This window comes from Urocitellus parryii, chromosome 3 (assembly GCF_045843805.1).
Source record: "Urocitellus parryii isolate mUroPar1 chromosome 3, mUroPar1.hap1, whole genome shotgun sequence".
Taxonomy (NCBI): Eukaryota; Metazoa; Chordata; class Mammalia; order Rodentia; family Sciuridae; genus Urocitellus; species Urocitellus parryii.
In genome coordinates this window covers 92,605,739-92,631,098 of record NC_135533.1, presented here as the reverse complement: position 1 = coordinate 92,631,098, position 25,360 = coordinate 92,605,739, and the positions used below count along the sequence as shown (strand labels likewise).

General features: G+C 32.8%; 1 protein-coding gene across 1 annotated transcript in view; it reads right to left on the bottom strand.

The window, feature by feature from the left end:
• The window catches only part of Septin7 (septin 7), a 78,362-nt gene extending 54,286 nt beyond the window's left edge, over positions 1-24,076 (bottom strand). The window contains exon 1 of the mRNA XM_026387609.2: positions 23,974-24,076. Within this exon, the coding sequence (XP_026243394.2) occupies positions 23,974-23,983 (10 nt within the window). The 5' untranslated portion in view covers positions 23,984-24,076. The remainder of the gene's footprint in view (positions 1-23,973) is intronic.
• Positions 24,077-25,360: the final 1,284 nt, after the last annotated feature.

The following is a 25,360-nucleotide window of genomic DNA, read 5'->3' as shown; positions in this document are numbered from 1 at the left end:
CCTGTGTTTATGGATTCGAAAATACTGATAAAAATGACCATACTGCCTTAAAAAGAAAAAAAAAAAACCTAGACATAAATGCAATACCTATCACAATTCCAATGACATTTTTCAGATATGGATAAAATAATTCTAAAATTCACATAGAACCACAGAAGACCACAAATAAAGAAATCTTAAATGAACAAAGCAGGAACTATTATACCACCTGATTCAGATATCTTATACAGCTATAATAGTGCAGAGAACACAAAACAACATAGTAGAATTAAAATGACATAAAAACCAATGGAATAGATTGGCTCAAAATAAAATCCACAAAAAATTAAATTTATTTTTAACAAAGATGTCAAGAACACACATTAAAGATAGGATAGTTATTTCTTTTTTTTTTTTATTCTTTTTTTTTCTTTAATATTTATTTTTTAGTTCTCGGTGGACACAACATCTTTGTTGGTATGTGGTGCTGGGGATCGAACCCGGGTCGCACGCATGCCAGGCGAGCGCGCTACTGCTTGAGCCACATCCCCAGCCCCTAGGATAGTTATTTCAATAAATGTTATTAAAATCTGAGTATTTGCACATAAAATTATGAAAGCAGACCTATAGCCCACACTGTATTAAAAAAATGAATTACAGATTTAAATGTAAGACTTAAAACTATAAAACTATTAAGAAAAACAAACAAACAAGAAAAACTCCATGCTTGGGTCATAGCAATGACTTTGGATATGACCTCAAATAGCACAGGCAACCAAGGCAAAAAAAAAAAGGTGAGGGTGTGGGGGGGTCCAGAGAGGATGAAGAATTACATCAAATTAAAAAAGTGTTTGTATGGAAATAAAAATAAATAAATCAACAAAGACACAAATACAGAATGTGAGAAAATATCTTCGAAGCATACATGTGATAAGGACTTAATATTCAAAATATTAAACAACTCAATATCAAACAACTCAATAGAAAAAAAAAATCCCAGTTAAAAAAATGGTCAAAAGATCTTTTAAGGGCTGGGGATGTTGCTCAAGTTCGATCCTCAGCACCACATACACACAAAGATGTTGTGTCAGCCGAAAACTAATAAATAAATATTTTTAAAAAATTCTCTCTCTCTCCCTCTCTCTTAAAAAAAAAAAAGACCTTTTAATAGACATTTTTTAAAGGGAGATTCACAAACGGCCAATAAGCATAGAAAAAATGCTAAACCTCACTAATCAAGAAGGAAAATGCAAATTAAAACCACAATGTGATTATCACCTCACATCTGTTAACATTTCTATTATCAAAAGAATAAAAAATAAGTTTAGCTATGATTTAGAAAAAGGAACCCTTACACAGTTGGAAATATAAATATGGTTAGGAAATGATCATGAGGCTCCTCTAACAAATAAAAATAGAATGACTATTGTAATGGCACCCCCTCCTCCACAGGAAATCTTAACTAAGCTTCTCCAGAAATCTTCACCATAATTGATTTTAGGACTATCAGCAAAAGAGTCAACCCAATAAAACACTGTAAACTTTGTATTTCCCTATTGCTCTATTTTACTTGGCCATTGGCCTGGAAGAAATCAGCACTCCAGGTCTTGAATGCCCCTTTACTAGTTTTTCACAAACATATATCCAGTATAGTAGTTTGTAGAAGTGTGTTTACAAATGCAAAATGTGATAATAAAAAGAGAAATCCTCGGCTAGGGTTGTAGCTGAGTGGTAGAGCACTTGCCTGGCATGTGTGAAGCGCTGGGTTCGATCTTCAGCACCACATTAAAAAAATAATAATAAACGGATGAAATAAAGGTCTTAAAAAAGAGAGAAAAATCCTTTAACAAGGCCTCTGGCCTTGAGCTGGAGCTTCACAGAGATGTCTACATTTCTAAGATAAAAGAAGTTACCAATTAGGCTCCATGGTAACAGTTGGCGGGGAGAAGAAAACAAAGGAGAGAAGAAGGTCTCTCCTTCTCAGGTGTTGTCCTTGAAGGGTTAACTTGCCCAGAACAGTGAAAGAAAAAGCTGCTTTTATGTGAACTTCTGCAGACTGTGAACTTCTGAGCCCTTCTTCCCCTTACATGCTGGATATAAAGTTCTGAAATTTCCTGAACTCACGGTTCAGGGGATTAATTGATTATAGCTAAAGCTGTACCCTCTGAACCTGGCTCCAAATAAAACTGTTTCCTGCTATCTTTGGTGCCCTGCTTCCTCTGTCCCTACAACACTATATGTTCCAGCAATCCCTCTACTGGTGACATAACTGAAGAAAATGAAATCTATGTCAAAGAAATTCTGCACCCCTGTGTTTATTGCAGCACCACTGACAACAGTCAACATTTGGAATCAAGGTAAATATCCATCAATGAATGAATGGACAAAGAAACTGTGGAATCTATCAAACTGTCTATCTATGGCAGAAGGGAATCCTGCCATTTGTGACATTATGGATAAATGAGAAGGTCATATATACATTGTTTTTAAAATACTCTTTAGGCTCCAACTTCCTTAAAAAGACTCCTATAGCACAAGAATTAATATGAAGAATCAATAAATGGGATGGATTCAAACTAAAAAGCTTCTTCTCAGCAAAAGAAACAATCAATGAGGTGAATACAGAGCCTGAGCCTACAATCTGGGAAAATTTTTTTACCACACACACACATCAGATAGAGCACTAATCCTAGGGTATATAAAGAACTAAAAAATCTTAACAAAAAAAACCCCAATCAATAAATAAGCCAAGGAATGAACAGACACTTTTCAGAAGATGATATACAATCAATCAACAAATATATGCAAAAACGTTGAACACCTCTAGCAATTAGAGAAATGAAAATCAAAACTAAGATTTCATCTCACATCAGTCAGAATTTAAGAATACAAACAATAATAAGTGTTGACTAGGATGTAGGGGAAAGGCACACTCTTACACTGCTGGTGGGACTGCAAATTGGTGCAGCACATATGGAAGGTAGTATGGAGAATCCTTGGAAAACTGGGAGTAGAACCAAAATTTGACCCAGCTATCCCACTCCTGGGTCTATACCCAAAGGACTTAAAAACAGCATACTACAGGTACACAGCCACATCAATGTTTATAGCAGCACAATTTACAATAGCTAAACTTAGGAACCAACCTAGATGCCATTCATTGGATGAATGAAAATATGGTATATAAACACAATGGAATATTACTCAACAATAAAAGAGAATAAAATCATGTCATTTGCAGGTAAGAATGTTTTCTCTGATTTAAGGATAATGATTCATAATGTGGTGGGAGGGGCATGGGAGGATTAGATGAACTATAAATAGGGCAAAGGAGAGGGAGGGGAAGGGAGGAGCATGGAGGTAGGAAAGATGGTGGAATGAGATGGACATCATTACCCTAAGTACATGTATGAAGACATGAATGGTGTGACTCTACTTTGTGTACAATCAGAGATATGAAAAGTTGTGCTGTATATGTGTAATGAATTGTTATGCATTCTGCTGTCATATATAACAAATTAAAAATTTTAAAAAAAATAACAAACTACATTTTCACTTAAAAATAAATTTTTTCCTACCAAATTTTTTTTGAAACTTTTAAACTCTTGAGATTAGTTATGTGAAACCCTCTGAATTAAAACTAAGTTATGAGCAATTCTGTCATGTCAACAGATATCTATCAGTTCTTGGATTACTTATACTGAAATTATACACCAAAGCTTCCAAACCAATTTGCATGTGACATCCTCTAAGGTTGGATATAAAGAAGACACATGCTACCTTGCTCAAAACCAAGGTATTATTTCAAGAAACTTTATCAAAGTTTTTATGGAAGTTTCCAAAAAAGAGTTAAGAGTTAGTAGGTAGAAAAACTGCATTTTAAAAAAGGAAACAATTAAGTTTACTATTTTACCAACTTATTCTCTATATTTCATATGTTTTAAGATATATTTACGATATGGACCATGACTATACTAACTAGGTGATCTCTACCAAAATAAAACTTCAAATAGCACAGGGTTATCATTTGGTAAAGCAAAAAATAATTTCAGAATCCCATTTAAGAGTACTCATGCAGAATTAGTATTTATTATCTCCAAAATTTATGCTTGTAGTTATTTCTTCTAAGTTATTTATATTTATTTCTAAGCTGATTTGGGCAAAGTAAACTATAATGATAGATTCAAAGAACACCACAATTTCCACAATTTTAAGATACACATTTTCCCCAACAACATATTTAAAAACAAATGTCTCAGAATCAAAATGTTCATCTACAATACTATGTCTTACCTCTTCCATATCAATTTGATTAGGTTTTATAATAGATTATATTTTATTACATATTCAGATGGGCGATATAAACAGAAATGGAATTCCGAAGAAAGGCTACAAAGAAATGTCAGTGATCAAAAACATTTTAACAGAAATGAAGAATGACTGGCTGGGCTTGTAAGTAGACTCTAGACACAGATGAAAAAAAATAAACCTTTGAACTTGAGGACATCTCCATAGAAACCTCCAAAACTGAAAACCAAAGAGATTTTTTAAATGGGCAAAAGACCTATTTATAAATGAAAAAAATTATTCAAGGACTGACATAACTACAAAAGGCACAACTATGAATAATAAGAATATAAGAGGGGAACAGACTATTTGAGATAATCACTGATAATATTTCCAAAATATATGTCAGACACCAAATCACAGAGAGCTCAGAGACACCAAAGCAGGATAAATGCCAAAAGAACTAAAACAAGGCATATCATTTGTAAAAAGAAAACAAAAAACTAAAAATACAGGGTAAAGGGAAACTACTTATCAACAATAACAACAAAAGAATTACATCTGACTTTTCAGAACCATGTGAGTAAGAGAATAGAGTAAAAAATCTAAGGTGTTGAGAGAGAAAGAGAGGACAGGAGAGACAGAAAAAAAAAATCAACCAACTAACCTAGAATTCTGTAAACTATGAAATTATCCTTCAAAAGTATAAAACCAAGCACAGTGGTGTACGCCTGCCTCTGAGGCAGGACTGCCAAGTTTGAGTCCAGCCTGAGCGACTAAGTAAGACCTTATCTCAAAATAATAAATAAATAAACAAACAAATAAATGGGCTGGGAATGTAGTCCATTGGTAAAGTGCCCCTAGATTTAAAAAAAAAAGATAGTGAAGGAGAATTAGATTTTCAAGACAAAAATTGAAGAAATTTGTTGAAAATAAATACACGTTGCAAGAAATGAAATTCTTTAGATAATAGAAACTTGGGTCTACAAAAAGAAAGAGCACTGAAGAAAGAACAAGTAAAATAAAAACATTGTTTTTTTTTTTATTCTTAATTGGTCTAAGAGAATATTTTGTTTGAAATGAGTAACTATTCAATTGTTTGTGCATATAGCTATACACACAACATACATGTGTGTGTGTGCGTGTGTGTGGTGCCTATAAACAAGTGAAATAAACATACAAATAGAACAGGAGAACAGAATGAAGAGTCCAGAAATATACTCAAATATAGTCAACTGATCTGTTACAAAGGAGCAAAGGCAATACAGTGGAGTAAAAAATAATATTTACAACAAATGGTGCCAGAAGAACTGTATACATATACAACAAAATGATTCTAGAGACAGAACTCAAACTCTTTGTAAAAACATATCCAAAAAAAGCTGGGTGTGGTGGCACACACCTGTAATCCCAGTGGCTCAGGAGGCTGAGGCAGGAGAATTGCAAGTTCAAGACAAGCCTCAGCAACTTAGCAAGGCCCTATGTCAAAATTTTATAAAAAGGTCTAGGAATGTGGCTCAGGGGTTGAGGGCCCCTGGATTCAGTTCCCAGTACCCCCCCCCAAAAAAAACCCAAATGGATTATAGTTTTAAATTTAAAATGAAAACTGCAGAACTCCTAGAAGATAACATAAAAGGAAACCTGGATGACCTCGAATATTGCAATGACTTTTCAGATGTAACACAAAGGCACATTAATAAAAGAAACCACTGATAAACTGGAACTCATTAAAATAAAAAAAAAAAGTTTCTGCTCTGTTAAAGTCAATGTTAAGAGAATGAGAGGACAAGACACAGACTAGAAGAAAACATCTGATAAAAGACTAGGATGCAAAATATAAAAGGTCTTAAAACTCAACAACAGAAAAATAACATGTTTTAAAAATGGATCAAAGACCTTAACAGACACCTTCCCAAAGAAGATAAAGAGAAGGCAAGTAAGTATATGAAAAGTTGCTTCACTTCCTATGTTATTAGGGAAATACAAAATAAAACATACCTATCAGAATGGCCAAAGTCAGCAGTGACAATATCAAATGCTGGAAAGGATGTGAAGTAATAGAAGTCTCAATAATTGCTGATAGAAATGTACACTACAGTTACTTTGGGAGACAGTTTCGCAGATTCTTAAAAAACACACTCTTACCATACAATTCAGCAATCATGCTCTTTGGTATTTACCTAAAGGAGTAGCACGCTTACTTCTATACAACAACCTGCAAGTGAATGTTTATTGTAACTCCATTTATAATTGCCAAAACTTGGAAACAAACAAGATGTCTTTTAGTTGGTGAATGAATAAACAAACACTGGTATATCCAGACAATAGAAAACTTCGGCACTAAAAAGAAATGAGCTATTTTAAGATGCTGGGGATGTGGCTGAGAGAGAGAGCACTTGCCTGGCATGCATGAGGCCCTGCACTCAATTCCCAGCACTACAAAAACATGGAGTAACATTAAATGCGCATTCATACTGTATGACTCCAATTCTATGACATTATAAAAAAGGCAAAACCAGGGAAACTGTAAAATAATCAGTAGTTACCTAGGTTTGTGGTACAGGAATAAATATGAAGAGAAGAGGATATTTAGGGCAGTGACAATACTCTAAATAGAGATTACAATGATGAAAACCATTTATATTTGTCCAAATCCACAGAATGTACAATACCAAGAGTGAATAGGTAAATTATGTCTTTGGTTGATCATGATATGTCAATTTAGGTTCACAATTTAACAAATGTAACCCTGTGGGTAGGTGAGGGGAGGGTATAGCTATGCATGTGTGGGAAAACAAGAGTATATGAACAATCTGTGTATCTTCTTCCCAATTTTGCTGTGAACCTAGAACTGCTCTAAAAGCAGTCTCCCCTGCTCCTTTTTCTTCTTTTTCAGTACCAGGATTGAACTGAGCAGTGCTTAACCACTGAGCCAAATCCCCAAGTCACTTTTTTTTTTTAATTTTTTTTTCACCTTTATGTTAAGGTAGAGTCTCACTAAGTTGCTGAGGGTCTTACTACACTGCTGAGGCTGGTTTTGAACTTGCAATCATCCTGCCTCAGCCTCCTGAGCCACTGGAATTACAGGTGTATGCCACCATGCCTGGCTAAAAAAACATAAAAATCTTTAAAAAGAGGAAAGAAAAAAAAAAAGAAGAATTCAAACTAAGGGAATGTGTTATATGTGGCATGGGAGATCCATATAAAATCATGGAGAGGTTGGTAGAGTGGCTGAGCAAGGGATGAGAGCCTAAAAATACAGGAGAGAACACAACTCTGCATAAAAGGAAAATTATAAAGTATGAGAAATGGAGGAGGCTAGTGTTACTACAACTTCTTAAAGAAATTGGGGATGTTTTATTGTTGATGTGAAAGGGAACCCAAGTTGTACTATAGACCTAGTTTTCTTTTCCCTTACATCAACTTTTTCTACTTCCAAAACTTTCTAAAAGGAACATGTATTTTCCTCTTTATGAATAGTCAAAATAATCAATAAGCTTATTGCCAAATATGCTTTACAGAGAAATAGTTATAAGTTAACTTCTAGTCAATGAAAAACTGGATAACTTGCCATTTCTGCTCTGAGATATTTAAACATCCTCATCATGAACAAAATTCACAAGAGAACAATCAATAACTCACAAATAAGGTCTCACACAGACCAAATATCCATAAACATGTAGCCAGTAAGAAATTAATAATAATTTTCTTTTACTTATCATGACAAACCCTGTATAATCACATTGAAAACAGAAAACACTGCCAAATTGTGAATACAAAACACTCTCATAGAGCAAAGAGAAACCACTTTGCATAAAATACATTCAGTAAATATTAATTAATCACCTACTTTTTATCAGTTATGAAATTAAAAGTATAAACAGAACAGACCTCCAACTTACACCACAGACTTGCAGGTAGGTAGATAAGAAAAATACCATGAGCTCTATATTTATGTATATTTAAGATGGTAGAAAACAGAACTGTAACTTTTAAAGAGGAGATTAGATAGTCTGGAGAGGTTACAACAAAGCTGAATCATGAAGGATAAATAAAACTTAGCAACATTAAGAAAGGATACATAAAAGAAAGAATTCAGGACAGAAAACAGAATAAAAATGTAATCAAAACTCTATTAAGGTTCTTATCCAAATATTACAGATGAATAAACAAAAACTCTGAGGGGTTAAATAACCTACCAAAGACAAATATCTATCAAATAGCCGAGCTACATCTCACCCTGAATGGCAAAGCTTATTTCTTAAACCACCAGGTTATACTGCCCATACTCTGAAGAGACTAAAGAAGACGCTTCTTCTCCTCTTTGTCTTGGCCTACATAGTCTTAATAGTGAGAACAGACCCAAAGAGTTTTGAATGGGAAAAGAAAAGGTCAAATCAAAGCAATTCAAAATTTAAAAGGGGAAAAGGGAAAGCTAAACAGCTTTTGATCTCTTCAGACTAAATACTCTCTACCTACCAAGCATCAAATCCCACATCTGAAGTGGACCCAAATTAGAACCTTTTCTTTAGCAGGCTGAAGAAAAAGAGGAAAAAGAACCTTTACAAGACATAATTATACTCAGCCAGATTAACACTGTTTCAGTGAACTTTCTTCTAAAGTACTACCAGAAAGAAAAAAGGAAAATAAGCAAGCTCAGACAAATGAGATTAGCAGGCTACTGTAGTGTTTTAATGATTCTATTATACTGTAGAGGTTACCAAAATGTCATTCAAATAAAACTGATAAAATGAAGTTTATAAGCAAGGTCATCTTATTCAAATCATTGTGACCAATGTGACATTGATATGGGAACTCTAAGAACAAGCTATTTTGTAATAAATGAGTAGTTCATTTATTTGGTATACCAGTTAATACAGTACCTGAGAAATATTATAGAAATAGGCTGTAATTAAGTGCATTCCAGCCTTCTCAATGCTTCCTTTGGTACCACATATCCTTACTCCAAGTTATCTCAACAATATATTTTTTTAAAGTATGCCTAGTTTTAAGAAAGCAGTTGTATAACTTTGAAAAAGGCTATGGGCAAAGGTACCAGTCCATTAGAGCTTAAAATGTCTTTGAAATTTCTTATCCCGCTTCCATCTTAAACTGATTTTGTGACCTTCAGCAAACCACAATTTCACCACTTCAGTATCCTTATTAATGAGATAAAGGTAATATCTACAACATCACAAAATTGTTTTGAGAAAGAAATTATCTATTAGAACCATCTTAGTACAGTATATTCTTGACTATAACTCAAGCACTACTTGAACAAAGAATTTGTGAAAACAATCCTAATCAAGTTAACCTTTGCACTACCTTAGAAACATTTAATAATAATAAAGTTTGGAATTATATATTCTGGCTTAAGAAAACTTAAGAAAATATAATAGTAAATCTAACTAACATTTTATATCTCCTTATAAACAATATTTTTTAAAATTCTGGGAGATCTATTTACTGATTCAAATCAATGTCTATTTTATATTATCTTGACTTTGATATGCCCTATATATATATGCTGTACAACAAAGTCATTATCATTCCCTTGTTTTGTTAGACTTTAAGGGGAAATAATTGGATTATTTTTTTGTCTTTGCTAAAACAAAATATTTTATTACTTACGAGTTAAGATGTCAAATGCCTTATGAAATAAAAGTACCTAAAATCTGTAATATAACACATGTACTTTAACATTAAGAAGGTTAAAATCACCTGTCTTTCTCATCTTTGCGGTCTAGCCCATGTAAGCCATGTATATTCTACCATATTCAAGAATATTAAATTTCTAGTCTAAGACTAAAATATTCATGAAATGTCTACACATGAGATTTTGAAGAAAACTGCAATATTTACTTATAAGAGTCAAGGTCAGATTCTTTCAGGACTTTGGGATTGAGATCCTTTAGGACCCTACAAGATTTATAGGACAAGCTGGGTGTGGCAGCACAGGCCTGTAATCCCAATGGCTCAGGAGGCTGAGGCAGGAGGATAATGAATGCAAAGCCAGCCTCGGGTACTTAGAAAGGCCCTAAGCAACTCTGTCTCTAAAAAAACTTTAAAAATGGCTGGGGACATGGCTTAGTAATTAAGTGCCCCTAAATTGAATCCCTAATACCCTCTCCACCCCAAAATTTATAGAATTATATATTCTGAAAACTCCTGAAGTCAAAGATAAATGTTTATTTTTGTTTTGTTTAGCATCTCCTCAGTTTGCAGCCATAAGATCTTCAGGGACTAGAAGAGCATAAAATACTTTTTAAGTGATCATTAAATTTTTTTTCACATAAATAGGCAATGCAAAATATGATGTAATTGTTGCCCTCAAAAATGGTAGATCTGAAATGTAAGCTATGCAAATAAACAATAACACAATGCAGAATTTGATCCAAACCATAAATGATATAACCAAGAGCAATAGAATTTCAAAAACTTGATAAATCACAGAAGTCTGGAAAGGAGAGCACATTTCAATGAGGCTTTGAAAGATGGGAGTGCCAATTCAGTAAGCATTTCAACTGTTTACTATATTTGTGGTTAGAAGATGTTACTTTTATCATCTTGCAATAGTGTGGGAAAGAAAGCAAAGAATGTTTAAAAGCAGGATCTTCAGTTCTTCTAGATTTTTGGTCATGATGGAATAAATGCCTGGTGGTGCTTGTGAAAATGATGACCACATTGTACACCATTTTCCATTTTGTTCTTCAGATTCCCTCTCTCACTTTTCCTGGGTTTTGAAAACAGTTTTGTTCAATTCAAATCCTAACTGAATCACAATACAAGTATAGGACTTCAATTAAGAAACTTATTTTATTAAATTAGCAGTGTTTGACATAAGAACAAAAATACCTCAAATGTTACCTATTATTAAGATACAGGTGTTCATTTTAACTGAAGTAGAGATGAAATAGCACCAAACTACAGTTTGATTTAAGGATTTTTCAGAATATTTTATTCGTTAAAATCTTTTTTTTTTTTTTCTTTGGTACCAGGGATTAAACCCAGGGGTGCTTAACCACATTCCTAGTCTTTTTATGTTTATTTTTAGAGACAGAGTCTCTCTAAGTTGCTTAGGGCCTTGCTAAGTTCCAAAGGCTGGCTCTGAACTCCATATTGTCCTACCTCAGTCTCTAAAGTAGCTGGGATTACAGGCATGCTGTGGGCAAACTATATTTTTTAACCAGAATTCATATTGATGTCATTTAATAGCTAAGGACCTACTTCAAAATTAATCACTATATCACACCCCGGACCTCTAAAGGCCAGAATACCCAGGCAAGTATTTTCAGGTATATGATGATGAAGCAGTCCAAATGATTCAAACAACAGATAAAATTAAGACAATCTAACAAAGGAAATATGCCAAATTATAGCAACATAAAGTTGGCCAGTGGAAAATGAATCCTAAAAAGGAGGCTTTAAAATAACCAGTTAACCACAAATTCTTAAAAGGAAAGAATTTCAATGAAAAAAAAAAAAAACCCAACAAGGTCAACAATGTCATCGAAGAGGTTAAAGAAAAAGTGATTAGTGTACAAGAAAAAGGCCTACTAACTTTTAGTAAAAAGCAGCTTTAAATTAAAGGAAAAAGCCAGGGGTGGGGTTGTGGCTCAGTGATAGAGCGCTCACCTAATACACGAGAGGCCTTGGGTTTGAACTTCAGCACCACATAAAAATAAATAAATAAAATAATGAAAAAAAGCCAAATGGTAAGGATTTAAGTATGGGTGCAAAATTAAAAAGTAAAGATTTATCCTTCCTTTCATCTAGCTGTAAAACAAAGAAAAGATACCACCCATAGGATAAAGATGTGTCGTCAAGAAAGGATACTATTCTTTGTTTTGCTTTTTAATATGCTTATCTGATAAAGATTTTCAAGAACAGAATATAATTAGACACTGATTATTTTCAAGACATTCTAAAAATATGTGATCTGAAATTTGCTGAAAGACTATATCACGTCCTTAAAATCTATTAAGGTAGCCTTCAGTATGCAGACTGATACACATGCTATTCTTCAAATATAAGCTAAATAAGGTTTTCTATGAGCTGACTCTACAATTATCCTAAAGTAAGTTCATTTGAATTACAATAATTGACCAACAATCCTAAGATCTAACAAACAATTCTTCTACCTAACTAGAAGCAAAGAGTCCAACCAGACACTCAATAATTACCCCACTGGCCTAGTACATTTGCTATCTCTTTTTTACTATATTCAGAGATAAAAAGTACTCTTTATACAGCCTGGTTCACATGGATAGCTACATTTTTTAATCCTCATATTATAAGAAAAACTTAGCTACTTGGAACACTTTCTTCATGATTAATTATTTTTTAAAAAGGTTACCACCATTTTTTGGTTAAAATATTGTTTGATTTAGGCTAAAAATATTGTTTGATTTGATCTATCTTTCATAACAAATATAAGTTATTTTACTTAACTGAAATGTGATGAAATCAACTTTTTGGATACTGTATCTCCTTTAATGTTACTCTAAATTCTCCCTATTATTACCAGAAGTTGTAACTGCTTATTCAATAAACTTTCCTCCTTAAAAATCCAGTATTCTCTTGAGTGCTCTCAGTCTTTCATATTTTGGGGGAAAAAAAAGACTTTCCCTCTAACTTTTAGTTGTGGTCAGTATTCACTAAATTTTAGTTTAAGGGAAACAGGGCTACTTTTGGTTTATCTGAATCAAAGAAGGTAGAGATTTCGTGGAAATACAGTTGGAAGGCTCTATGAAGCTAGACATCCGCTAAAGGCCACTGGGAAAATGAGGACGTAAATAAAGGGAAGTCAGGAAAGGTGATAGGAGAATACTAAAGAAATGTTTTTACTTGCCTATCTAAAGGATTAAAGAGGGGAAACAAGGTGTCAATTTTTTCTTGGGGAAGGTGTTTTTTTTTTTTTTTCCTACACAGTGATGCTAAGCAGTGGCTTTCAAACTAGAAGGGGGCAGTCTTTAACTGAACAATGACCCAGTCTTTCCATTTCTAAGCATTCTATAAATCTCATATTCCAAAATGACTATGGACCCTAATCTATACATAACAGGTAAGTAAAAACACCATATTTTGTATACAGGGATACAATGCATCCCTTGTCTTTCTTTTTTCATTTCTAGTTTTAGATCTCAAAACTGTCATTAAAAAGTAATAGTAAAAATGGATTTTGGTGTCACATATACCTACTTAGAATATAAAAATTTTTAAAAAGTAATAATAAAAAAACCGGGTATAAAATTAACACTTAACACAATTTAAAGACTTAGTATATACATTCTATGTATAGTATATATATTAACATATGTAATTATCTCAAGCCCTCTCTGAGGTGGGGTAGTCACACAGAACACACTATGCTCACAAAAGTGTCTTCACTTCACCATCATCTAATACTTATAGGTGCTGAAGGCACCCTAATGCTGTAATTCTTTTATAATCATTATTGTTGTTATTATAATTATTACATCACAGTGCAGTGCCTAGCTTAGAAAAGACTACATAAGAATTAGCTGTAAGAAGGAAACAGATTCAAAATTATCCATCCAAAGCTATATAGCTCTGAAGTTTTTTTTTTTTTTTTGCAAGGAAGAAAAGCTATATTTGAAGTAAAAATCTAGTTATTTCCATTGTAAATTTATTTTTAAGATATTGAAGTATAAAAATAACAAATATAAATAAAACAAAAATCTAATAAACATAATGATTATTAAAATGCTTTTGAGAGAGCCTGTGCACACAGACACACACAGTAAGAGCAAGAGAAAGAAAAATTAGCTATAGGGAAATGCAGATACAAGTTAGAAATACTTAAGGAAGGACTTAAAAAAGAGGCAGGAGTGACTATTTCATACTAACAAACTTATAGGGAATAATATTTGCATTGTATGGTTTTAGGATATTGCAATAAAGACTTTAAATCACACTGGAATTTTATAAACTTAAGCACAAACAAGTAGTTGGATCTATGTATTTTGCCACCCAGATTACCCAGCTCTGAGAAAACTGGAGGCTAGAATTTGCTCATAGAATTGAAGTTCCCTCTTCTTTTTAATAAGAAGAAAAAATGGTGGCCTACCCTTTGGCCTGGAAGTTGGCAATAAAGCTTATGCAAACCAGAAATTGTTGGTCTCTCTCAGTTTTAAGTAGTCTAAAGCAAAGAGAGGCAAAGTTCACCCTGTATACATCTTCTTCCTTAATGTTGTCCTACTAAAGCATAGAGATTTTGTGTTGAGCATCTAGTGTGCCACTGGGCCATTAAGCCCACAATTATCTCAACTGTGGCCACTAGGTTTATTAGGGTTGTTTTTGTACAGAGCTGTCAGGAAGCACAGGAGATGAGCTTAGCATATTGCTGGCACAGAAGCAGGACTGCCAGACATCAACACATATCATTACTGTGATATTATTGTTTAAAAGTGTGATGTTGCCATTGAAGTTAATCTCAAAGTCAGTATGAAAATACTATCTAGAAAAGGTTGAAATACTGACATAACTAAAAAATAATCTAGTAGGACTATACCTTCAACAGTCTTCAGAATTATTTTAATTAGTTTTACCTACTTCCTAATTTGCTAGCTGCTTATTTCTTATTTTATTATACCAGATATTTTTAACCTAGACTCTATTTAAAGTATCAAGATAGACAAAGAATGGAAAATCATTACCGGAACACTTAATTGTGGAACAACATAACAAAAAGAGATTTACATCATTTTTTTTTCTTCTTATTTCTTTTTTTTAATTATTATTGGTTGTTCAAAACATTACATAACTCATGACACATCATCTTTCATACATTTGATTCAAGTGGGTTATGAACTCCCATTTTTACCCCAAATACAAGTTGCAGAATCACATCGGTTACACATCCACATTTTTCCATAATGCCATATTAGTGACTGTTGTATTCTGCTGCCTTTCCTATTCCCTACTATCCCCCCTCCCCTTCCCTCCCATCTTCCCTCTCTACCCCATCAGCTGTTGTTCAATTCTCTCCCTTTTTTTTTCCCCTTTCCCCTGACCATCTCTTATATGTAATTCTGTGTAACAATGAGGGTCTCCTTCCATTTCCATACAGTTTCCCTTCTCTCTCCCTTTCCCTCCCACCACTCGTCTCTGTTTAATGTTAGTCTTTTCCTCATGCTCTTCCTAACTGCTCTGTTCTTAGTTGCTCTCCTTATATCAAAGAAGACACTTGGCATTTGTTTTTTAAGGATTGGCTAGCTTCACTTAGCATAATCTGCTCTAATGCCATCCATTTCCCTGCAAATTCCATGATTTTGTCATTTTTTAGTGCTGTGTAATACTCCATTGTGTATAAATGCCACATTTTTTTATCCATTCATCTACTGAAGGGCATCTAGGTTGATTCCAGAGTCTAGCTATTGTGAATTGTGCTGCTATGATCATTGATGTGGCAGTATCCCTATAATATGCTCTTTTAAGGTCCTCAGGGAATAGTCGAGAAGGTCGATAGCTGGGTCAAATGGTGGTTCCATTCCCAGCTTTCCCATGAATCTCCATACTGCTTTCCATATTGGCTGCACCAATTTGCAGTCCCACCAGCAATGTGCAAGTGTACCCTTTTCCCCACATCCTCGCCAGCACTTATTGTTGTTTGACTTCATAATGGCTGCCAATCTTACTGGAGTGAGATGGTATCTTAGGGTGGTTTTGATTTGCATTTCTCTGACTGCTTGAGATGGTGAGCATTTTTTCATGTACTTATTGATTGATTGTATGTCCTCCTCTGAGAAGTGTCTGTTCAGGTCCTTGGCCCATTTGTTGATAGGGTTATTTGTTATCTTGTTGTTTAATTTTTTGAGTTCTTTGTATATTCTGGATATTAGGGCTCTATCTGAAGTGTGAGGAGTAAAAATTTGTTCCCAGGATGTAGGTTCCCTATTTACCTCTCTTATTGTTTCTCTTGCTGAGAAAAAACTTTTTAGTTTAAGTAAGTCCCATTTGTTTATTCTTGTATTTAACTCTTGGGCTATGGGCGTCCTATTAAGGAATTTGGAGCACGACCCCACAATATGTAGATCGGAGCCAACTTTTTCTTCTATCAGGCGCAGAGTCTCTGGTTTGATATCAAGCTCTTTGATCCACTCTGAGTTAACTTTTGTGCATGGCGAGAGAAAGGGGTTCAGCTTCATTTTGTTGCATATGGATTTCCAGTTTTCCCAGCACCATTTGTTGAAGATGCTATCCTTCCTCCATTGCATGCTTTTAGCCCCTTTATCAAATATAAGAAAGTTGTAATTTTGTGGATTGGTCTCTGTGTCCTCTATTCTGTACCATTGGTCCACCTGCCTGTTTTGGTACCAGTACCATGCTGTTTTTGTTACTATTGCTTTGTAGTACAGTTTAAACTCTGGTATTGCTATACCTCCAGATTCACACTTCCTGCTTTGAATTGCTTTTGCTATTCTGGGTCTTTTGTTTTCCCATATGAATTTCATGATTGCTTTATCTATTTCTACAAGAAATGCCGTTGGGATTTTGATTGGCATCGCATTAAACCTGTAGAGAACTTTGGGTAATATCTCCATTTTGATGATGTTAGTTCTGCCTATCCATGAACAGGGTACATTTTTCCATCTTCTGAGATCTTCTTCTATCTCTCTCTTTAGGGTTCTGTAGTTTTCATTGTATAAATCTTTCACCTCTTTTGTTAGGTTAATTCCCAAGTATTTTATTTTTTTTGAGGATATTGTGAATGGGGTGGTTTTCCTCATTTCCATTTCAGAAGTTTTGTTGCTGATATACAGGAATGCCTTTGATTTATGCGTATTGATTTTATATCCTGCCACTTTGCTGAATTCATTTATTAGTTCTAGTAGTTTCTTTGTAGACCCTTTTGGGTCTTCTAGGTATAGGATCATGTCGTCCGCAAATAGTGATATTTTAAGTTCTTCTTTTCCTATTTTTATGCCTTTAATTTCTTTTGTCTGTCTAATTGCTCTGGCTAGTATTTCAAGAACTAAATTGAATAGAAGTGGTGAGAGAGGGCATCCCTGTCTTGTTCCAGATTTTAGAGGGAATGCCTTCAGTTTTTCTCCATTTAGGATGATGCTACCCTGAGGCTTAGCATATATAGCTTTTACAATGTTGAGGTAAGTTCCTGTTATCCCTAGTTTTTCTAGTGTTTTGAACATAAAGGGATGCTGTACTTTGTCGAATGCTTTTTCTGCATCTATCGAGATGATCATACGGTTCTTATCTTTAAGTCTATTGATGTGGTGATTAACATTTATAGCTCTGAAGTTTAAAACTAGAATAAGTATCATAGCTGCTGTACTTGGTATTATAAGGTAGTTTTAAATGTTGTTTAAATACAGATGCCTGATATTCACGAAAAACGTAAACCAAAACGTGAGTATTAAGGAGTTCTGTTATAAAATTTCCAAAATAATTTGTATATTTTAAATTTAAACACAATAATAAGTTACTACTTTAGGGATTCTAATATATCTATCAGACCAGTAAGATGTTACTACCATTAAATCCAAAAAATAACTTACACACACACACACACACACACACACACACACACACACACACACTCACACACACGTACATGTGTATATTTCACTTATTACATTGCAATTAGTAGTGTGTGTTTCTTCCCTGGAAATTCCTTTGAAGGTAGAATTGACCATTTTCATTTTTATATCATCCAAGTTGATCTAGAATTCCTAGCATTTACTGTTATGAAGTGTATGTATGCTTATCATAATTCAGAGAATAGATTTTAACTGAATTAAAATCTGTTCTCAATTAAAATCTATTTTCTGAATTATGATAAGCATGCTATGAAAGATCTCATCCTGAATGTTATTACTGTATATCATTTACAAATAGGGCAAGGGGTTAGGAGTAGAGCTCAGTGCTACAGTGCTTGTCTAGAATGCTCAAGGCTCTGGGTTTATTCCCCAGCACCATAAAAACAAACAAGGAAGCAAATACAGCAATATCAAAGATAAATAAACATTTAAAAAATAGCAATGATGAAATACAGATGGTAATAAGACACCTATTGGGGGCATTAAATTGGCAAAGGAAGAATATAATATCCAATGTTGGCAGTATTCAGAAAAGGAGGTATTAATAACAGTGAGTAGGTAAAATGGCACAATCTATTTTAGGGCAATTTTTATTTGTATCAAACCCCTTTTAAAAATGGCCTTAAAAAACAGCAATTCACACTTCCAAAGCTTTAACTGAAAGTAAATAACTGCAAATGCAAGCAAAAACACAACTATAATCATGTTTACTCTGATATTACTATTAGCTATCAAGTATAACTATTCTGACAACATGGCCAAGTATAATAGATATATACTCTTACAACTAAACCAAACCAAAGGGAGAGAGATAAAACCAAGCATCTATGTTTTCAAAAATCAAGTTTGTAATAAATAGTTCTAGGATGATTACTTAGCCATTTTTCAAAAATAAAATGAATATTTAAAAAACACAATTTGACCCACAGTCAGTGCAAGATGACCACAATTTACCGCTAAATTTAAAAAAGCAATCATAGAACATTACAGACGCTCACAAACAGGAATACTGCAAGTATTCCAAGTTTCTATACGTAAGTGTCATGATGGGTGAAATGGTAATGTTTATTCCCATTTTGCTTTTCTGCATTTCCTAATTTCTTCAATGAAACAGATTAAACACCTGGAAAGAATGCACAAAATTAAAATAGTAGATACATGGAATTTCACGATTGCTTTTTCCTCTGAACTTTCTTTTCTTAGATTATGTTTTGTTATGCTGTATGGGTAAAAAATTACTTTTTTTTAAATGAGAGAAAATTCACTATTTTATTAATTAAACAATTGAGTGATTTTCAGTATATTTACAATGCTTACAGTCATTAAGTTATTTTATTTGAAGTAAAATAAGAATAGAGAGCTCAAGGAAGAATTTTTTTAAACACTACTTAAAGCATTCCAACAAACTAATATCTCTTAAAAAACCACTAATTACCCAACAGCCTACATATAAAATGAGTCAGTATTACCTTTTTGGTTTGGGTGAGGATTTTTTTGTTGCTGTTACTATTTTTTTTTTTTTTTGAGATGATGGAGGTTGAACCCAAGGCATTTCATATGCTAAGTCCAAGCTCTACCACTGACCTACATTCTCAGACCTATCTTTTAGCTTTTTCAAATAACTGGATATTATTAAATCACTTCAAACACCAATAGTATGGTGGAGAAAAATAGAAACTATGACAGTCATTGAATATACTAACATTGACTACCTCATAAACTATCTCTAATAAAGCATATACAAAAAACATTTTATGATAAACATTGAATTCCAAAAATGGCTAGACCAATGTTCTAAGCATTCTCCTACTAAAAAATAGAAATGCTAATCTGCTACTAAAAATATTTGGTATAGGTCAAATACATGTCATGTCATTAAACTAAAACAAAAAAAATCTCTATCATAGAAATCCTGCAAATCTCAAAATTACAGAAATAATCAAATTTTGGATTTTTTTCTTTAAAGTGGCTTGATAATGGCTTTTTTTTTTAAGAATTTTTTTTCATAGCAACTTTATTTATTTATTTTTATGTGGTGCTGGGGATTGAACGCAGGGCCCTCACATGTGCTAGGCAAACACTTTACCACTTAGCTATAGCCCCAACCCTCAAAATTAGAATTTTATCTTCAAAGAAATTAATAGTTTTGATACCACCTGTTTTCAAAATATTTAGAGACAAAGCAATCTACAGTTTTCTGAGTTCTGCCTCCTTCAAGGATTATAGTAAAATCAGGACTTTTACAATTAACATTTTATTCTCCATTATAGTTAAATCTAATTAGGAAGCATACAAAAACAAAGATTCAAAGATAATGTTACAACTTAGGGGTCAGATCCTAAAGTCAATGTGAAATGAAAATTAATTTTATCACCCATACAGCATAATGAAATATAATCTAGCAACTTGTTTTCCTCCTGCACTAAAATAAGTAACTATTCCTCTGAGCAGTTACACAGTGAATGGATTTAATTAGCCTTTGGATGTAGTTCGGTGGTAGAACATTTGCCTATCATGCCTGAAACACTTCAACCCAAGTACCACAAAAAAAGGGGTAGAATACTGTCACCAGATTAATATTCAATAAGGTGATGCTTATACACTATGAAAGTATGTGGAAGATGAAAGTGACTAGTGGGATAGTAAATCTCCTCTCCCATTTCAAGACACTCTAGGCAGACATCAATTCCCACGGAATAGCAGTGGGAAAAATACAATTCATAAAAGGTTCTACAGTTTTCATTCTTAAATCATGACCCCATTCTCACATATACTCACACTTTCTCTCTCCCCCTTCCCAGTTTTTTTTAGGGGAAACAAAAGTGTGTAGTTGAATTCATGTGAGCTCAAAGCATTATGGTTGCCCTCTACTGAACTGTGTACTAGAACCAGTATTCCAAAATGAGCCTCTGAATCATGGTTAAGAACATAACAAAACTGGGCACCACTGTCTCAGCTACTTCAAGAGTCTGATGGGGTAGGGGAGGGTATCACAAGTTTGAGGCCTGCCTGGCAATTTAGTGAGACTCTGTCCCAAAAAAAAAAAAAAAAAAAAAAAAAAGAACAACAAAACAAACTAAGGAGCAAAATGAATTTGCTTCTGTCACCTGCTAGTTATGCAACAAAAGGCTGATCTAATACCTTGGTTTCTTCATCTCTAAACTGGGGTACTTTATAAAATCATTTTATTGAGTATATCAATCAATATCCATAATAAACATTGTATAACACATTAATTTTATGCTGGGTTACTATTTTCAAAACTAGAATGCTCACTTGATCTCAACTTCAATTCTATTCTCAAAACTCTGCCCTAAGGGGCTGGGATTGTCCCTCAGTGGTAGAGCACTTGCCTAGCATGTGAGAGGCACTGGTTCGATCCGCAGCAACACACAAAAATAAAAACAAATAATAAAGGTATTGTGTCCATCTACAACTAAAAAAGCATTAAATAATAAAAAAAAAACTCTGCCCCAATCTTACAATAAGGCATTAATAATCTGTAACCAGGGCAAACTCTCCTGTATTCTTAAACTCTAAGAATTTTCAATTTTTGTGTGAGTCTACTGACTTATCTTCATTTTCTGGAAATTCCACCTATTTTCTTTATGTGTAGTTTATCTTGTCATGCCAATTATATGCTCCTTTTAAGACATACAATATGGGAACTCACACCATACCTCTTAAATAGGAAAAAAAGGTATTCAAGTAAGTACTCAGGATATAGTATCTGAGGCAAGATTACTGCACAAAGGCTTTATAACAAAGTACAAAGAGTTTTAAATAGAAATCACTGATATAGATTCTCAATTTGTGCCAATGTTTAAGTCTTTTTAATTATTGTTCTTTTAAGTTATACATAACAGTTGAATGTATTTTGACTTATCATATATAGAGAGATATATACATAATCAATGTTATAGATGTTCATCATAGATATACATAATCAATGTTTAAGTCTTAAGAATTGTTAAGAGTCAGAAATGTACTGAATTTAGATCCCAAAAATGAGGACTTCTAAGAAATTGCTTGTAGTTTTATGTAAGTCAAGAATACTAAAACAAAGGTTAATTTTTGGCTTACTATGATTAATGCTGTAAAACTCAGTCTAAGTCTGAAAAACAGATCAACATACTGAGACATTTAAAAGATGACTGACTATATATTAGGCACAACTACTACACTGATGAAAAGATTTAGTCTCTGCACACAAGTCTATAGGATACCTCTTTTCCTTTATCCTCAGTTGAGGTTTAAGAAGGAGGGAAAAAAAAAAAAGCTGAATTTCCCAGAAGAGTTTATCATAAAAGCTTATAGAGAAGATATATTTACAAACTATACATTTAGTCTAAAAAAGAAAGATCAAAAGACTTATCAGATTTTATAATATTTTTCAATGATTTCCTACATAGGTCAGTAAAGTAGTAGGATATGTAGTTATAATGGCTTTGTTAAAGAACAAAATTAAATATATATGATGACTTAAATTTCAAAAAGAAAGAAAAAAATAGCTTATCAGATTTTTATCTGAAAAATTGACAAAGAAATTTTAAAACATCTGGCCTTGATCACCACACATTATTCTACTAAGTTCAAGAACTTATTGTTCAAACTAAAATTCTAATACCAAAAAAAAATTTCTATTGTTATAATTCTCCTAATAGACCTATATCAGAGAACTATAACAATTTATCATTTACAACTACTAAGGTAAGAGCCAATGTTTCTTTATATAATGATGATGCTATAAACCTCCAGAAAAAAAAGGCACACTTTTCCTTTATTTTATCCATATATCTAGATCCAACTCTGCTCCACAGCAGGAATTTGCAAGCTAGGTATACTATACTTCTACCAAAGCATAGTGGGGCAAGTTAACCAACAAATTTACAACTTTGAGCCAAGTTTTAAATGTATGAACTGTCACAATGTGTACAACTTCCAAACAGGTAAAATATTTTCTCCTCTCCATAAAGGAGTATTTCATAGCTGATTCAATGAATTCAATTTAATACCAAAATAAAAATACTACATGGTAAAACATGATTAACAAAACTTGATAAACACTACCTTAAAAGCCTAGTATTAAATCATTTTTTATTTATTTTTTATTCTAATTTGTTATATATGACAGCAGAATGCATTAAAATTCATATTATACACACAGAGCACAATTTTTCATTTCTCTGGCTGTATATAAAGTATATTCACACCATTCATGTCTTCACACATGTACTTAGGGTAATGATATCCTTCTCATTCAACCATCTTTTTTACCCCCATACCAATATTAAATCAATTTTATTTGTCAAGGATAATTAATCCACTACCCTCCTTTTTACCTGATTTAAAAATAAATAAATAAATAAAAGTACAATAAAATTGCAATTGTATCATACTCATGAAAGGTTCTAAAGTCAATCTATGAGGTAAAAATATTGGTCATTTAAGAATAAAACCATCACTTTAAATTACTAATCTTACTCATAGTAAAATGCAGAATATGTTTCTTTATATGTAATAATATTACCAAACTACAGTCAAAATAGCCCTTAATCTTCAAATGGACTATAAAACAGAATAAGATATTCATGACATAAAACACAAAAGAAAAAAATGAGACTGAATTAGAGAACAAGAAGGGTAATATTTAACTCACTCAAGGGCTCATACTCGAAATGGGTATAATTCTAAGCATAATCATTTGGATTATGCTTCTTCACCCGACCTCTGAATTTAGAGCACATATTTTTTTTTTGTTAAATGCTCATGTGACATGACTTCATTATAGTAGATAAAGCACAGAACAAACATCCTAAAGTAATAAGTAACCACCAGACACTATTTTCTTTTGCAATATCAATTGTAGAGAATCTCTTTTGGGTTCTATTTCACCTCTACTGCCCATCATTTCCAACTTTTGGTTTCCAATAGATAAGATATATAAATCTCATTATACCACTAAGTTAAATTTGAAAATGTAATCATATAAAAAATAGATAAACGATAACATAAATTCACTGTAGTTATTTGGGCTATTTTTTTATTATTGTCTTAAATTTATTCAGAGCTAATCAACATTTTAACTGAAACCAAAACTCCATTTTAGTGCAAAATCATATCTTACCTACTACCATAAGTGTGAATTCAAACCCTCTCTTCACTGATTTTCTATAAACTTGATTTGGAAGATTGGCAAATCCCACATAGCCTTCAAGGTTCTTCGGTTGCTAAGAAAGGTAAAAAGAGGCAAGTTATTCATGTATCAACAACAGTATCCTATCAGACATTTCAAATTTTATTTACTAATCTACTTTTAAAATTATACAAAATATTATTCATAAAAAGTCCAATTTTTTTTGGTTGATACCAATAAAAAGTATTAGTTAATGGCAGAATGGATGAAATGAATAGAGCTCAAATTGATTGATAATATAATGGCTAATTACAAAAACCCCAAGGGAATGACATAAAAATTAGACCTCCACTTCCCTCAGAGCAGACTTCAATTGATGATAAATTAGTAACAAGATTCTAACCAACGAAACCAAACAAAATAAAAAAGCACTTTTACTAGCAAAAACTCAAATCCCCTAAAAATATGTTATGAACATTTTTTAACTATAACCTTTATTCTCACTGATTAATTACCACAGGTATGAGTTTCTTGAAATATGTTTTCTGAATCATGAAATGAAATAAAGTTTAGTTTAAAGCAATTTATTCATAAATTCTTGACAGCTCTCATGATCAATGTCAATCAACAAACAATAACTTTCAAGCTATTATGCCAGGTCCAATTATGCCACTTCAAGGTTTCACATGATCTTGCCTATTCCATCTTCAAGGAAATCAAATTTATCCAGATTTTTAAGTACATCATAATTTCTTTGCTATATGAGTTTTTGGTCCTCTGATGACTTCAATGATTATTTAATAAGTAACTTTTAAAAATCCAATTCTAAATTGGTATAGTAAATAAGTCTGAGTTCTAACTTGCCCATAGGTAAGAAACACTGCCCATAGTTCGGACCATCTGAGGGAGTAGAATCTTACTGGCTAATTTCACTTTGGAGGTTAAGTCTCATTCATTATGACAATATAATGGCAAATCTACTTAGAGATACATATTTCTTTTAAGTTTTGGCCACTTTTACAACAGTACATTAATAAAAACTCAGGAGATCAAAGCATTAATTCAACACATTTGTATTTAACAAAGTCATCTAAATTCTTCACTAGAATCACGTATGTAGTAAAATATTTTATCAATAATCTTTTTTCACTCATATAGTTTTTAATCCAAGTATTGATAAGCCAACTCAGTTGATTAAATTGAAAAGCTAATTTTAATGCTAATAATCAAGAAACTCATCTTAACATAGCATTTTAAAGTCAATATTTGAAAGTTTACTATAAGTATAGCTAAAATATGTATTAAATTTAAGGTTTCCTGAGTACACATTTCATCCAACTTTGAGTTAAATTTAAGTAAACTTAGAATGAAAAAATGT